The 16,601-nt window shown below is 47.6% G+C and overlaps 2 protein-coding genes across 2 annotated transcripts; one reads left to right on the top strand and one right to left on the bottom strand.

The window, feature by feature from the left end:
* Positions 1–655: 655 nt before the first annotated feature.
* Positions 656–2,743, bottom strand: LOC127761729 (uncharacterized). Its single transcript, XM_052286060.1, has 5 exons — positions 2,455–2,743; positions 2,104–2,156; positions 1,314–1,520; positions 1,147–1,227; positions 656–1,065 (listed from the first exon to the last, which is right to left on the bottom strand). Exons 1-5 carry the CDS (start codon positions 2,737–2,739, stop codon positions 900–902), a joined length of 792 nt encoding a protein of 263 aa, XP_052142020.1. The 5' UTR covers positions 2,740–2,743; the 3' UTR covers positions 656–899.
* Positions 2,744–6,094: 3,351 nt separating this feature from the next.
* LOC127763026 (PTI1-like tyrosine-protein kinase At3g15890) lies at positions 6,095–14,984 on the top strand. The gene is made up of 4 exons (XM_052287597.1): positions 6,095–6,359; positions 7,040–7,199; positions 13,675–13,937; positions 14,050–14,984. Exons 1-4 carry the CDS (start codon positions 6,325–6,327, stop codon positions 14,723–14,725), a joined length of 1,134 nt encoding a protein of 377 aa, XP_052143557.1. The 5' UTR covers positions 6,095–6,324; the 3' UTR covers positions 14,726–14,984.
* Positions 14,985–16,601: the final 1,617 nt, after the last annotated feature.

The raw sequence follows: 16,601 nt of genomic DNA, 5'->3' as shown, positions 1-16,601 counted from the left end.
ACGGTGTAGACATCATCTAGCCGCCGCCGGCATAATATATCCTGATGCTGTATAATACAAATGGAAATTGAGCTGAAGATTTTGGTAGCTAATTATTGGGTTTTTCAGATATGATTTTCATCTAAGCAAATTTTGCTCAACGGCAAACAAGGTAAGTGACACACTGATGCTGGTTTGCAACTCCTGCGCCCACATACCAGGCGAACACCGCTCAACAATAATATTACTCCATCTGTCCCTAAATATTTGATGCCGTTGACTTTTTTAAACATGTTTGACTATTCGTCTTATTCAAAAACTTTTGTAAAATATGTAAAACTATATGTATATATAAAAGTATATTTAACAATAAATCAAATGATAGGAAAAGAATTAATAATTACCTAAATTTTTTAATAAAACTAACGGTTAAACATCTTTAAAAAAGTCAACGGCATCAAATATTTAGGGACAGATGAAGTACAAATTAATATTACACGAGTTGAAAAATAATTGAAGTCAGAAGTAAAATTAACATCATGTGGATGCAAACCTCCGGATGTCCATGCCATCCTCATTTGATTGGTTATTAAGTTTCCAAATAATTCATGTCAACGGGTTTAACTGAACAATTCCCATTTTCTTTAGCAAAGAAGTAATGAACAATAATATTCCATATAAGAAATTACTCATGCCCAAAGAATTGTCAAATACTGACGCACCATACATATTACATTTGCAAACATTCGTATTGTACAGTTTCATGCTCATCGATATGCTCGTTGTGCGCCTGGGATGTGAAAGCCAATTCATCTCAAATAAAAGCACAAAAAAGACCATCCCTCTGAAACATAAATGTCTTCCGAAGCACATACCTAACAGCAAATTGAGAAAATCCTTTGCTCTCGCAATTACCATATTCAACTCAAAAAATTGCCCTTCGATGAAAGGAGGCGCAAAGCTTTGTTCGCGTTCTTTAAAACTGCATTGGATCTTGGCACCTGGTTTTTCCTTTGCTCCAGGAAAGCAAGGGCATTCTTCACATGCTGTGTCGAGCGAACGTCTTTCAACAGAATTGTTTCAGGCCTGACAAACATTGGCAAAAGAACTAGCATAAGTAACATTTCCACATAATTCATATGAGACTGCAAGACATGAAAAAAGTACCCGGAAGATTTCAACCGCTTCTTCCTTTTCTGAACCTTCTGATTTGTTATCTCTTCCTCGGAGTCAGATGAGAAGGTTTGCCTGAAGGAGAAAAGGACGACAGTAACCAATTAAGTCCGCAAAATTGAAAAAAAAAACTGAATACGGTGCAAGGGAAGTACACATACTTCTCACGTGCTGCAAGCATTTCGATAACATTGGTAGGGAGCATGCCAGGCATAGTATGGGTCTCCTCGCTCTCCTCATCTTCTTCATTCTCTGCCTTCTGTTTGATGTCTTTATCTTCTACCTCCAGAGGCTCCTTTTTATCTGGTTTTGAGGATGTTCTTCGTTGGGCCCACCTTCTCCTCCGCTCTTTCTCCTGCTGCGATACTCTGAGATTACATGACTATGTTAGGTCAGAGAAGCTACAGCTTACAATTAGCAGAAACAGTGACACCACCGTGATGCTCACAAAATCATTTGGGATCCAGATAGGCAGTTCCCATGGATCATGGATGTTACAACGGGAAAGCAAAACATCAATTATAATGCTCATATTTTCAGGTTGCTGCAGAGAACAGTATGTGCTATGTACATGTGGAACCACAAACATTGAAAGACCACCTAGAAGCACTTATGGACAGTTTACATCTAGGCATAAGTGGTGTATAATCATCGAGAATAACATACTTTTAGTTTTAGTTCTAAAACAAAAAAAAACCTCAGTTGTAGTACCATCTTCTGAGACTGACAAGCAAACAAGCAGAAATTAAGACAAGATACAAATTGATATATATCACAAACACAAACACAGATCATCTCCATAGAATAGAAGTATCAATCACCTAAATAATCATGTAGCTAACTAAAACAACACAAATCAAAATAAGGGAAGCACAATCAGCAGAGTGCTTATCCATCCAATCATCAAGCCTAGCATACACGCAAGGAACAAAGGGATAAAGGGGCACACACCTGATGGCACTGTCCTTCTCAACTTTACTGATCTCGTCGTGCTTCTCAACCCCCTACGAAGCATCAACAGCGAGCAACGGTCAGCACGAACTCCAAGATCTCCAAGACGAGGCATCGCGAAGGTGAGATCGAAGTAAACATCCAACAACCCTAGCTCTAGCTCACTACTAAACTAGTACATGTGCTTCTCAGCTCTCGCGGGCGCAGCAAAACGAGGTGCTATCCATGATCCATCCAGCGCATGGCAGCACGACGCACACGAAGCCTCGCTCGGATACAGGGGTTAGCTGAGCTCTAGCTCGCGCGACGGCCGTCGTCCTCGGCTTCCTCTCGTAGGCAGGAGGGGCGTACCTGGACGGCGGTGAGCTCCTCGGGGGCGCTGTCAGAGTCGCTCCCGCTGTCCATGTTCGACGGCGTGGTGCCACTCGCCGCAGGGGAGCTCCTCCTTGTGCGGTGGTGTCCGCCGCCGCCGTGGAGGAGAGGGGATGCAGGTGGGGAGAGGGTTTGAGGCGGCGAGGCGGGGTGAGGACGAGACGAGGCAGATGAAGTTGGGCTTTGCTGCTTCTCTCCTCCTCCTTGGACACGCAGGTTTGGGCCTCGTGGGCCTCGTGATGGGCCAGTATTTGCGTGGGCCATTTCCTTCTAAACAAGCCCAAGAGTCCTATCTGGAGAGTGAAACCAAATTTGAAAAATAAATATGGACAAATAGGAGTGCACATATACTATGTATACGTCTAAGAAAAATATGTTACTCCGAGAAGTGAGAGTAGCTTCCTAGACTTGTACGTTGACAGCGAAACACCCGTGATGACTTCGTCAATCTCAATATATACCGACCTAGTTTTTCATATGTGTAGGGACGTAAGGTGTGTTGTAAGCGCTTGCATTTTAATTGTGTTTTGAAAAAAAAAGTTAGTCCATAAGGTATGACATTTATATGTTTTTTTTTCAACCATGAACTTGCGCCATTTTAAGTGATTTAGGTTTAAAATTGTGGTGTTCTGGTCGTTGGGCTTTTCTTTGGTTCATTCATATACGTGGAGCCCAACTCTTTTCCATGCCAACCGGTCCAAAATCTCTACTTTAATTCATGATTCACAATGAAGTTGCCCAACTCAAATAGTTTAGAGCGGTTCGAATGTTCGATTACATAAACAGTGTTTGAATTGGACCAGATCGAGCGAAGCACCGGTTCAGTTTTCTTTTTCGGGTTAAAGCAATGGTCCAATTTTGCTTTCTTTTTCAACTATAATTGATGGTAGTGGATTAAATTAGTTTGATGATCATCTTTAAAAAAAATTAGTGTGATGAGGGCAGGCAGAGGTGAGAACAGGTCAATTGGGGCCAAAGCCATGGCCATTGGATGATGACATTACAAAATTCCTGCAGAACATCTTACCATCTGCTTTGCTTTGGGATTGCTTGAGACTTTTGCAAGCACAAAGATACAAAGCCATGATTGAAGCGTGCCAATCACCGGTGCTTATTAAAGTGATGGGTCACTATGCTCCATAATACACTACTCCACTCCATAGTGGCTGGCTAGCTAACCTCAATGAGACCAACAGGAGTCCTGTTCTGGCCTTCTGGGCTACCAGCTGTGATGGCATTCACTTGTGGATTTTGTGAGGGGCATTTGTCTCTTTCCATTCTTATCTTATTGTTTGGTATTGCATCTTTGTCTTCCCTTCTCTGGGTATGTATATATGGGCAAATCCCATAATAAAATAGTAGGCAATAATTAGTCCCTTGGTACGTTGAAATTTTCATAATTTGACCCTTTGCAAAAACTTTTTTTTACATATGAACTGCTGTCAAAACTTATTTCAAAAATGACTCTTTTGGTCAGCGCCAAATCACCTGGCGCTGAACTTAGACACCTCAGCACCATGTCAACTGGCGTTGAATACCGTGCCACCGCGGATGGGTGACTAAGTCAGCTTGTCAACGCATATTCAGCGCCACGCTATTTAGCACTGAGGTGTCTTAGTTCAGCGCCAAGGGTTATTTTTTAAATAAGTTTTGGTGACGGTTCATTTGTAAAAATAGTTTTTGCAAAAGGTCAAATTGTGAAAATTTTTGCTTGGTACGCATGGATGGTTTTTATACAGTATGATAACACAAAGTAAAATGCCTTCATTGAGGAGTCTCTCTAACTTTTGCGCCCTTGTTTGAGATCAAATTATAAATGCTCCTTCGAAACGTATGAATTTTACAGCAAACAGTTCAATTCTTCTAAAATTTTGGCCCACAAAATTCCTCAAATCTGAATAGGTCCTAAATATCAACGCACATTCTGCATACGCCATAGCTGGATATGCCACTGTCCTTTTACTAGCATTGGCTTGTTTGACTTGTTGAAAACAACACGTCGGTCTAAATTTGCAAAGCCAAAGTGACCTATATATTTTACCCCGCCGGCCTCCATCCCCTCAAAATAAGTTTATTTTTCACCCATATCCCACGCTTAGCAATACAAAAGCAAAAAGAATAAATTATACCAACTTTATCAAATTTCATTGTAATTGTCTCCTACTTTATTTAGTTCGAATGCAATTATTCTCTATTTTTATAAACTTCGATACCATGATTGTTAAAAGTTAATTTTTTTAAGGAAAAAAGAGGACAAAATGTTCTTATTTTAAAACGGAGCAAGTAATACCAAATCGGTCGTGGTATAAACACCAACATATAATCATCGAGTGTGTGATAGTGATACCAAATCGGTCGTGGTCATCAAGTTGTGGCGCACTAAAAATTCACGTACTAAATGAGACAAACCAAGACAACAGGAGTACTAACAGTAGAACGCCTGAAATATTCAAAATACTCAAATGAATTGGTCAAAAACTACGGCCCTGTTTAGATCCCACCCTAAAATTTTTCACCCCGTCACATCGAACGTTTGAATACCTATATAAAGTATTAAATATAAGCTAAAAATTTAACTAATTGCACATATTGTGACTAATTTGCAAGACGAATCTTTTGAGTCTAATTGCTCTATGATTTGACAATGCGGTGCTACAGTAAACATTTAGTAATGACGGATTAATTAGGCTTAATAAATTATGTACTGACGGATTCTATAATTAGTTTTTTTATTAGTACCAAACACCCTATGAAACAACCTATATAATACCCGATGTGACACGTCAAATAAATCTTTACACCCTGATATAAACACCCCTATAGCTCTTTAATAGTCTCATTAGTGCATTAGTTTAGTAATTTAGTAAAATCTATTCCCTGTACTACAAAACGCATTAAAAAACCACAAGAAAAACCACATTAACTTGCACACTAATACTTCGTACTCCCTCCGTCCAAAAAAAAAAAAAGACAAACCCTGGTTTCCGTGTCCAACGTTTGACCGTCCGTCTGATTTGAAAAAATTAGAAAAAAATTAAAAAGACAAGTCACGTATAAAATATTAATCATATTTTATTATTTAACAACAATGAAAATATGAATTATAAAAAAATTTTATATAAGATAGACAGTTAAAGTTGGACACGGAAATTTAAAGTTTGCTTTTTTTTTTAAGACGAAGAGAGTAATGCAAAAGCAGCAGAACGACATGTTCACTGGGACATGGATAAATCGACAGAACTACGCGTTTCCTGGGACGGAGGAAGTACTACAAACCTCAGCAAAAGTCTCACCCACAGGCCACAGGAATCTTCCTTTGGTCAAACGTAGCCATCCCACCAACAGCCGAGGGCCCCACCCCTTCAAGCTGCCAGGTCATCATCGCCCCCGGTGGTGGCCCCCGCACGTCAGCCACTCCAGTACCCCACCCCGACCCCGACCCCTCACCCGCCGCGTGACGTTACCGCCCACACCCCAAACCCGACCGTTACCTCACCGGGTTCAAAACGGCCCACTCGCCGCCCGCCACGTGTCCGACCCGCACCCCGCCCGGTCGGTCCCCACGTGGGTGAGCTGACCGCGCCCCCGAGCTTGCCTTTGCGTGCGCCGCGCGGTGACGAGACGACGCGAGTAGTGCGAGGTGGAGAAGACGAGCCGACACCACCACCACCACGAGAGGAGGAAGCCGCGGGTCTCCTCGTCTTCTCCTCTCTCTCTCTCCTCAACCAGCTGTCTCGCGGTCGCCGGCGGCGGTGAGGGGAGGAAGCGGGGCTGCCTCGCGCGGCGGGAGGTCTCCGGAGAGGGAGGGGTATCGTGCTGATTTGGGGGGCTGCGGCGGTGTCGGCGGCCATGGGGTGGGCTTCCTGCTGCAAGGGGGTGGACGGGTGAGTGCATATCTGGCGATTTGAGGATTGATTTGTGTGTGCTGTTTGCCTGTTTGGTGTTTTTTTTTTTTTGGGGGGGGGGGGGGGGGGGGGTGAGAGGGGAGATTTGCTCATTTGGGTGGGTTATGACTTACGAGGGTGGGGGTGGTTTTGACTTGTTGGGTGGAATCGTCGGTAAACATTTGCAATTTTTTTTGTGATTAGTTCTGTTGGTGGATTCGATGGGTTTGCTCAAAACAGATTACTCGATTGATTAGCTAAGAAGAACTTTTTTTTTCTGGGGAGAATTTTTTCTGCTGGGAACTGAGAAGTGTCTTGAAGCAGAAAATGGTTTTTGTTTGGGGAAATGGTGAGTTGCTGATCAAGTTTTGTGGTTTTGTGTGTGATTTGCTGATTAATCATGCGAGCATACAACACCGCAACATTCACCTGTTTTCATTGGATGGATGAACCAAATGATGCGTGGAATTTTCTCTGCTTGTATTGGGGAATTTTTCTGTTCGCTCTCGGATTGCAGTTGTTGGTCAGCAAGCTGAAATAGAATGACATAGTGGAAACTTATATCTAATTAATCCGTTAAAAATGTGCCAATTCTTTTTTTTGGGAAGAAGAGTCCGTACTTGAGAGTTTGAAGAGAAATGAAGCTCGTTTGTTGATCTGTTTGCTTGTTCTATACTCAGGGTTCTACCTGGCCGGAGGAAGAAGAAGAAGGAGACGACATGGCGGATCTTCTCGCTGAAGGAGCTACAGTCAGCGACGAACAATTTCAACTATGACAACAAGCTTGGTGAGGGTGGGTTTGGCAGCGTCTACTGGGGCCAGCTCTGGGATGGATCACAGGTGAGGTGTTCCTCTTTCAATCTTGAAAAAGAAAAAAAGAACAGGAAGAAATCTGAGAATCATGCAGTCCACACTGCACAAACTTTACTTTGTTGTCTTCTTTTTTTTTTCCTAATTGATTAGAAAAATGGCAAAGCATTGGAGGGACCCAGTGATGTTGATGATTGTTGTTTAACTGACTTCCACTTCTAGCGTTGTTCATGGTCTAGTGGTAACCTTGTAATTTTTTCCTGCTGTATCAATAGAAACTTTTTTGTCTTGTGCAGGTCGTCTCAAAAAAAAAAAAAGTCTAGTGGTATTAATTAGCAGTATAAAATGGTTGCCGTTTTTTTAAAAGCTACCTTCAGATATTCTTTGAACATGATGGCCACCCAAACTGGACCTGCGTGCGGTTTAAGGCCGTGTCTAATGGGGATTTGGTCTGAGTAGACAACTGACTTATTCTTAGCTTCAGTTATCAATTTTTTTCGCTTATACCAATAGTCTTGTCAAGGATTGCATGATTACAAGCTAGAAAAAATCATAATTGGAAGGTATGAACACAAAAGAAAGCATACAGCCGGAATATGAGGCTATTGAAAATCACATTGTCTTCACAAAGACAGATGACTACTGTGCTTCTCTTCAGTGTATTTGTCCCACCTAGTCTACTAGGAGCCAGAAAAAATAAGTAGCATGCTGATAGTGATATTTGGGTGAAAGATGAGGCAAGATTTTGTCCTGTAACGTGTAAAATACTTGATAGCTATAGTCTTTTTTATGGATTAATCTTGTTTACGTGATTAAACACATGAAAGAAAAATATACTAAATACTATTATAATGATAGTGTTAGTAACAGAATCCTTACTCTTATCGAGAGGATGGCGCTATGAGAGTTGGGACAATTTTCTGTTTATTTCTCACAAATGCCATACCATCCGAGGGGTTGGGATACATATTTACAGCTGGCTTGCTAATCTAAAAAGTGAAAGGAGATGCTGTCCTAACAGGCATCCCAAACTGAAAGATGCTAGTCCTATCCTAAAAGCTGAAAAGCAAAAAGAACACAAAATCAATCAGCATAAGAAGACCAACAGCGCAAGACTTATTTCATCATTCTCCTCCTAAGTCTTGTGCGTCGTCTTGTGCGAAAGTTGGGCCATCCCGATCCTAGAACAAAGCTCAAGGAACTTGATCCTCCTAAGGGGCTTGGTGAGCAGGTCCGCAAGCTAGTCCTTGGTGTGGTGTTGATGTAGCTCGCCTTGATGCTTCCTTCCTCCAAACAGCCTCGGATGAAGTGGTACCTCACCCGGATGTGCTTGCTCCGTTCGTGAAAAATGAGGTTCTTTGCTAGGGCCAGAGCGAACTTGCTGTCCACCCTAAGCTCCACCGCTCCAGTGTCTCTGCCGAAGAGATCACCAAGCAGTCGCGCAAGCCAGAGCGGGTCGAAGCGCTGGAGGCCGCTATGTACTCGCTTCGTAGCTGGACAGGGTCACCACCTGCTGCTTGACCGAATGCCAGTTAACGAGGCACTTGCCGAGGAAGAGGAGAATCTCGCTTGTGCTCTTGCTGGTGTCGATGTCGCCGGCGTGGTCGCTGTCGATGTCACCGGCATGGTCGCTGTTGCTATACCCGACGAAGTGTGCCTTTCTAGGACACCTCGGGTAGTAGAGACCATGGTCGAGAGTCCCCGCAACGTAGCGGATGATCCTCTTCACAGCCTGCTAGTGCTCCATCGTCGGTCGCTGCATGAACCGACTAACGTAGCCGACGGAGAATGCCAAGTTCGGCCGTGTGTGGGGAGCCTAGCGAAGGCTCCCCACAAGACACCCATACTGCATAGAGTCCACCTCCTCTGTCATGCTGTCGCGGCTTAGCTTCAGTCTCTCCTCCATCGGAGTAAGAGCTGGGTTGCAATCGGTGAGCCCAGCCAGCTCAACGATGTGCTTGGCGTAGGCGGTCTATCGAAGCGTGATCCCGGAGTCGTCCTGGTGCACCTCGATCCCTAGGTAGAAGAAGAGAGGCCCTAGGTCACTCATCTGGAAGGTGGCCTTCATCTCTTCCTTGAACACCGCCACCTCCGCATCCTTGGTGCCGGTAATTACCAAGTTGTCGACGTAGACACCCACCAGCAGGACATTTCCTCCATTACCCTGCCGGTAGATGGTTGCCTCATGCGGGCTTTGCTCGAAGCCCATCCCCTTGAGCGTGGAATCCAACTTGGCATTCCACGCCCTCGGTGCCTGCCGCAAGCCATAGAGAGCCATGTGCAGGAGTAGCACCTTGCCCTCCTTACCGGGGATCGCAAATCCTGGCGGCTGGTGTACGTAGACCTCCTCCTTCAAGTCATCGTTCAGAAACGCCGACTTGACGTCCATGTGATGAACACACCAGCTTTCCTGAGCAGCTAGCGCAAGGAGGAGTAATCCGTGCCACGGGGGCGAAGGCATCCCCTCCTGCTGCACGAAACCGCGTGCCACCAAGCGAGCCTTGTGCTTGACGATGGCTCCGGCTTCATCCCTCTTCAGCTTGAACACCCACTTAAGGGTGATCGCGCGGTGACCACGAGGGAGGTTAACAAGCTCCCAGGTGCGGTTTTCCTCAACCGCGTCCATCTCCGACTACATCACGGCACGCCATGCTGCGTGTCTCTCGGCCTCTGCGAAAGACTGAGGCTCCCGTCGTACGGTACCGCAGCGGCTCGCTGTCGTGGTATGCGTCGATGCGCTCCTCGTCGTGAGAGAGCGGAGTAGCGAACTCCACCGGGCTGTGCTTGACACAACCTGGCGTCGGAGTGGATGTGCCCGGAGGGGTGGCTGTTGGTGCTGGAGTGCGTGGGGTCGCCGGCTGTGATGGTGTCAGCGAAGAACTCATTGCAGCCGAAATCGTAGCTCGAGAGCGTGTCGCTGCTGGAGTCGGTGGAGGCTCGGGGGCTAGGTAGGCACGCTCAGTGAATAAGAGCTACCTACTCCCCCAGCTCCCTCGAAGTGGACGTACTCAACAGTGAAGTCGTCGTACGTTGGAGTCGAGCCGTCGTCCACCGCCTTGTCCCATGCCCACCCTCGTCCTTCGTCGAATACTACGTCGCACGCCGTGCGCATACGTTGTGTCTCTGGGTCGAGAATACGGTAGGCCTTCGAGCCCTCTACTTAGCCGATGAACACCCCTAGGGTGCTCCTGTCGTCGAGCTTGCCGATGTGCCCGATCTCCTTGGTGAACGTGAGGCAGCCGAAAAACTGCAGGTGGGAGACCGCCGGCTTGCGCCCATGCCAAGCCTCGTACGGGCCTTGGTAGTCGAGCGGTTGAGGATGTAGACAACCGTCACTTCCGCCTCTCCCCAGAAAACGGCCGGCATCCCCCTCTGCTTGAGGAGTGCTCGAGCCATCCCTACAACCGTCTGGTTGCGCCGCTCGACGACGCCGTACTGCTGCAGGCTGTACGGTGCGAAGTAGTGGTGCTGAATGCCCTCATCAGCGCAGTACGACGCGAATTCAGCCGCCGTGAATTCACCGCCGCAGTCCGCCTCCGCAGCAGCCTGCGCGCGCCTAATAGCGTCCGCAACCTCTCCCTTGCTGCCGAGAACCATCACCCACATGAAGCAGGAGAGGTCGTCGACGAGCAGCATGAAGTAACGTCGTCCTCCTGGTGTGGCCGGTGTCACTGGGCCACACAAGTCCCCGTGCACGAGCTTGAGCCGCTCCTTGGCTCGGAAGCTTATCTGCTGGGGAAAGGGGAGCCGCCTCTGCTTCGTTAACACGCAGACGTCGCAGAGCTGCTCCACGTGGTCAAGGCACGGCAGGCCTCGCACCATCTCCTTGGCACTGAGCCGCTTCAGGGCCTCGAAGTGGAGGCAGGCCGGTTGTGCCACCTGCACGTTGAAGACGTAGAGTCGATTGGTGCCTTAGGTTACCTTGGCAAGAAGGCGACGACGGCAATCCCAAATCCTCATGTCTTCGTGCTCGACCAACAAGCATGAATCTTTCTCATCCAGCTGTCCCACGCTGATGATAGAGTTCCTCAAAGCGGGGATGTAGTAGATTCCGGTGAGCACAGGGATTTGGCGGTGAAGGTGATGGAGCCGACCCCCAAACTTGACGGAACCTTGGACGCTGGAGTCAAGCTCGGTGAAGAACTCCCGTCGGTCAGTCATGTGATGGGTGGCGCCGGTATTGAGGTACCACTCATCAGTCTTGTCGTTGTTGGAGCCATCGCCGAGGAAGGCGCGTACCTTCGGCTCATCAAGTTGGAGGAAAGCCGCTGCGGCCGGTGCCGCTGGAGATAGCTCGATGCTTGCGTGTGCCAGGAGCAGAGCCGACTCTTCCTCTTCCTCCACCTGTGCGACGTTGGCTTGGCCGTGTCATGGCTGTCGGCAGTCTTTGGCCCAATGGCCAAACTTGCCATAGTTGTGGCAGGCGTCATCTCGCGCCGGCCTAGGCGCCTCCGCGGGCGCCACCCTGGGTGCGTCCTCGCAGGACACGTCCCTTGCCGCGCTTGCGGCCTGTCGAGGAAGAGGACTCCCTCTTCTTCCCGTCACCCTGGTAGGCCTCCCACTACTCTCGAGTGAGATGAAGCTTCCCGCCAATGGTGATAAGCCTCGAGAGAGGCTGTGGCTCGTCGCTGTCGACGACCTTGAGGCAACCTATCGCCTCCTCGATCGACATCGTGGAGAGGTCCAACAGAGACTCGATCGAGCGAGCAATCTGCTTGTACTTCTCTGGGATGTAGTGGAAGAGCTTCTTGACGGCTCTCTCCTCATCGTAGGCGTCGTCGCCATACTACACCAACTTCTACAGCAGAGTGTTGAGACGGAGGGCAAAGTCATCAACATCCTCACCTGGCTTGAAGGCCAGGTTCTCCCACTCCTTGCGAAGTGCCTACAATGTGGACTTGCGAGCGCGGTCGCTGCCGATGCGTGCCGCAGCGATGGCGTCCCAGGCCTCGTTGGCAGTCCGCTTCTGGGCGCCTGTTGATCCTCGTCGTAGTTGACGTCGCCGTGCCGAACTGGCTCCCACATGTGTCGCACCTGGAGCCTTATCCTCATCACCACGGCCCACTCGACGTAGTTGGTCTTGGTGAGGGTAGGGTTTAGGCCACACACCGCCAGGGCCGACTTCCCTGATGACGGCCTAAATCCTGTGGTGACCATGGTACCGGTCCGGTGAGGGAGAGCCATGCCACCTGCAACGGCTGCGATCTCCGTCGACCCAACCGTTGCCGCCGGGGGGTCCGCCGGCGCGTCCACGCCTGTCTGGGCTGCCGCCGCGTCGCCCGTCTGGGCTGCCGCCGCCACATGCATCCCCGCCAGTCTAAGCTGCCGCCATTGCGCGCGTGGGGTTGCGCAGCTGCCCACTGCTCCACCCGCTCACGAGCTGCCTCCCTTGTCAGCTCATCATCGGAGCTGCCGTAGGCGGAGACAGAGCTGTTGGTGCTACTGTCGTGCCGCCGCCGCCGCCGCTTCCACTTCCGCCCTTGCCGTTGCCAATTTTGCTGCCGCAAGCCTTGACGCCCTCGCTGCCGTCGCAGCGGTCTCTACCACCACTCGCTCGCGTTCCTCTGCCGTGGCGAACTCGGCCTCCTGCCGGAGCCGCGCGCTCGAGGCGACCAAGTGTTGAGACTGTCCTGCGGACATGGCACGCCACTAGGGGCTGCTGCGTGGGGAAGAGACTGCCTTTGAGGAGCTGCTGCTCGTCAGCGCAGGGGAAGAGGGATAAGTAGGAACAGCCGGTGTTCCTGCTGCCGACTGAGGACAGAGGGGAGCTCAAGAAGGAGAGAGTTGGGGCAATTTTCTGTTTATTTCTCACAAATGCCATACCATCACGCAGGGGAGGGGGGTTGGGATATATATTTATAGCTGGCTTGCTACTCTAAAAAGTAAAAGTGAAAGGAGATGCTGTCATAAAAAAAAGATGCTATCCTAAAAACTGAAAAGCAAAAAAAACACAAAGACCAATTAGCACAAGAAGACCAACAGCGTAAGACTTATTCCATCAGACAGTTGCACATTTATTATGAAGATGATGAAACTGTTCTACTTTGGTATTTGTTAGTTTGTTGCATGGTGATATAACCCCCAAACTGCTACATCTCGGTGAGTTGTGTTTCATTTTGGGTTGAAAAAAAAAATACGGGTCTGTTCAGATTGTAGCCAAAATTTTAGCAAGATGGCAATGTTGCCAAAATTTAAGATGGCAATATTGCTAAAATTTTGGTAGGATTTCTTATGTATTTACCAAATTTGACAACAAACTAAACATAGACATTTTTTTGGCAACTTTACCAAAAAATGGTATGGTTGAAAATAGCATCAATCTGAACAGCCCCTACAATATCAAATTCAAACTATCGTTTTGACAAGTATGTTTTTGAACATCATTTCATAAATCATAAGTATTATGTTGGAACTATTTACCTTCTATCTGTTTAATCCAAAATCAGGAAAAAGTAGTTCACTTTAACCAGAACCTAACGCTTCTTCTGTTAACAACATGGGACAGATTGCGGTGAAAAGGCTCAAGAGTTGGAGCAACAAAGCTGAAACTGAATTTGCAATTGAGGTGGAGGTTTTGGCGACAGTGAGACACAAGAGCCTGTTGAGCTTACGTGGCTATTGTGCCGAAGGCCAAGAACGCCTGATAGTCTACGATTATATGCCAAACCTGAGCTTGCACTCCCACCTTCATGGACAGCATGCAGCTGAATGCCATCTTGGTTGGGAACGAAGAATGAAGATCGCTATTGATTCTGCAGAAGGGATTGCGTAAGCATGTTTTACATCCTTATGAAATATTCATTATGCTGTAACAGTATGACAACTTTCAGTACATGCAGAAGAAGTAATCTTACATCTGAAATCTCTCTCTACCATGCAGATATCTTCATCACCAAGCGACACCACATATCATTCATCGGGATATCAAGTCAAGCAATGTTCTGTTGGACAAGAATTTCCAAGCACGGGTTGCCGATTTTGGTTTTGCAAAGCTCATTCCAGATGGTGCAACCCATGTCACTACAAAGGTGAAGGGTACACTCGGTTATCTTGCACCGGAATACGCCATGCTTGGGAAGGCCTCTGAAAGCTGTGATGTCTTCAGCTTTGGAGTACTGCTGCTAGAGCTTGCCAGTGGAAAGAGGCCAGTTGAGAAGCTAAACCCCACTACGAAGCTAACTATCACGGAGTGGGCACTTCCACTTGCCCGTGACAAAAAGTTCAAGGAAATTGCTGATCCAAAGCTCAAGGATGTCTTCGTCGAGGCTGAACTGAAGCGAATGGTGCTTGTTGGGCTTGCATGCAGTCAGAACAAACAGGAACAGAGGCCGATAATGTCTGAAGTCGTTGAGCTGCTCAAGGGAGAATCTGCTGAGAAGCTTTCCAACTTGGAGAATGATGAGATGTTCAAGCCTGATCTGACCAGCTCCTTCCAGGACTCATCTCATTCTTCTCATCCTGATAGTTCAGACTGCATCACAGAAGAGAAGAACTCAAAAGCAGATACAATAGACGAGGCAGTTGATTCAAGTGAGACAGTACCTTCAGCTAGGTAGTTTGATGCATAGAATTATAAGTTATCTGTCATTCATCAGCAGGAGTTATTGGTTTCCTTCCGTGGAGCATTGTGTGTTTACCTCTGCATGCGTGTTTATGCCTTGTTTACCGGCAGGTTTGGGTGCTTCTCTTGTCATCTCACAGATATACTTATCTGTGTGTATGGTTAATTGTTACAATCTGTTTTCGGTATGGTTATACCATGGCTTGTAAAATTCTGCATATCTGGTGCTGATTCCAAAGTTAACATGTTGTTCCCATAGTTGTGATTCTCAGTATTTCATCCGTTACTTAGAGCTTCTCCAACAGCCTCTCCATCCCACTCTCCAAACCAAATTTTAGCAATTCTAGCCAAAAGCTTCTCCAACAGCCTCTCCATCCCACTCTCCAAACCAAATTTTAGCAATTCTAGCCAAAAAAAAACGTGCTCCAACAGCCTCTTCAACTGGATGGCTAAGCTATCCGGCTGGCCAAAACTCTTCCTCCACTGGCCAATTTTGGCCACTCTATTTGGCTGGCCAATGGTGGGCCCCATAGAGCCCATCTTCCTCATCCCCACACGGCAGCCAAGCACAGGAGCCCGACGAGGCATGGGGAGAAACTCGAGCACGGCAGCTGCTAGCCTCCGCTCGCCGCGACTGCCGTCCTCCGCTTGCCGCGGCCACCCGCCGCCCCCGCTCGCCGTGGCTGCTGGCCTCCGCGCGGCACAAGCTCGCCGCGCCCGCCGTCCTCCGCGCAGCGCCGCCCGCTGCCTCCGCACGGCGCCCGCCTCCCGCCGCGCAGCCCGCCGGTCCCCGCGCAGCGCCGCCTCCCGCCGACGCTGCCTTCACCGCCGTCCCCTCCCCGCTTGCTGCCGCCGCCTGCTTCTTGTCAACGCTAGAAAAGAAAAGAGGAAGAGGGGAAGGAAGGGGAGAAAGAATAAGGGAGTGGCTGACATATGGGTCCCGGTGTCATAGTCAAAGTAGAGAGGGTAGATAGAGAGACTGTTGGAGTGTACTGTTTGTTTGACTAGCTAAATCAGATGGAGAGGCTATTAGAGATACTCTTATGTGCAAAATATGTGCAGTTACCATGCATGTTGGTACTGAATGTTGGTACTGAAGAGCCAGAGCCATTCCAAGAAAGGAAGGATCTTTTCACCACGTAGAACTCCATTTTTCTAACATTTTTTAAAAGAAAGAATGAAGGTGACTAAGGGACAATATTTTAATATAGCAGGATGATATAGAGATTCTCGAGGGACAATAAGGTTTTACACTTTTACAAAGGATTCTCAAGATATACATATTTCATTCTTGCTAGGGTTAGTGTAGGATGGTGCAGTGCACACCATGAGAATCGGAGAATCTGTATGTGGTGCGAAGAAAAACTAAGAACACCAGAAACAGAAAAAAAAATGAAGAACAGAAACAAATCCATGCAAAACTTGTCATTCAGAGAGCAAATTATGTCTCAGATATCTCTATTTACCTGCTACTCCTGAAGAGACTGGACTTGTTACTTCCTTTGACAGAAATAGCAGAACAAAAATATGTCACCTTTTTGCAACTTTCATAAGATTTTCTTTTCTTTTTGCAAAGAATTTATGCATGCTAAAAACAAGGGGGTGAGTTAGGAACTCACTGAAAAGAGCACAGCCTAGATGAGTAGGTGCGCTCCCGTTTTTGGGCCCAGATGAAGGACAAGGCCCACCTAGAACTCCTACGGTGGACCGCGGGCGGTTTTGATCCAACGGCCAGGGTTCTTCATCACCCATCCAACGGTGACAATCCCACTAAAATCCTTCCAAATTTTCGGTTTCTTTAAACATCTTCGAATTCAAATTTCTCTCATCGCGTAGTACAGCCCAGCATTTCCTGTCCTCACGTACCCCCG

Source organism: Oryza glaberrima, chromosome 2 (genome assembly GCF_000147395.1).
Source record: "Oryza glaberrima chromosome 2, OglaRS2, whole genome shotgun sequence".
NCBI classification, from domain to species: domain Eukaryota; kingdom Viridiplantae; phylum Streptophyta; class Magnoliopsida; order Poales; family Poaceae; genus Oryza; species Oryza glaberrima.
This window is presented reverse-complemented; position numbering and strand designations above follow the sequence as displayed.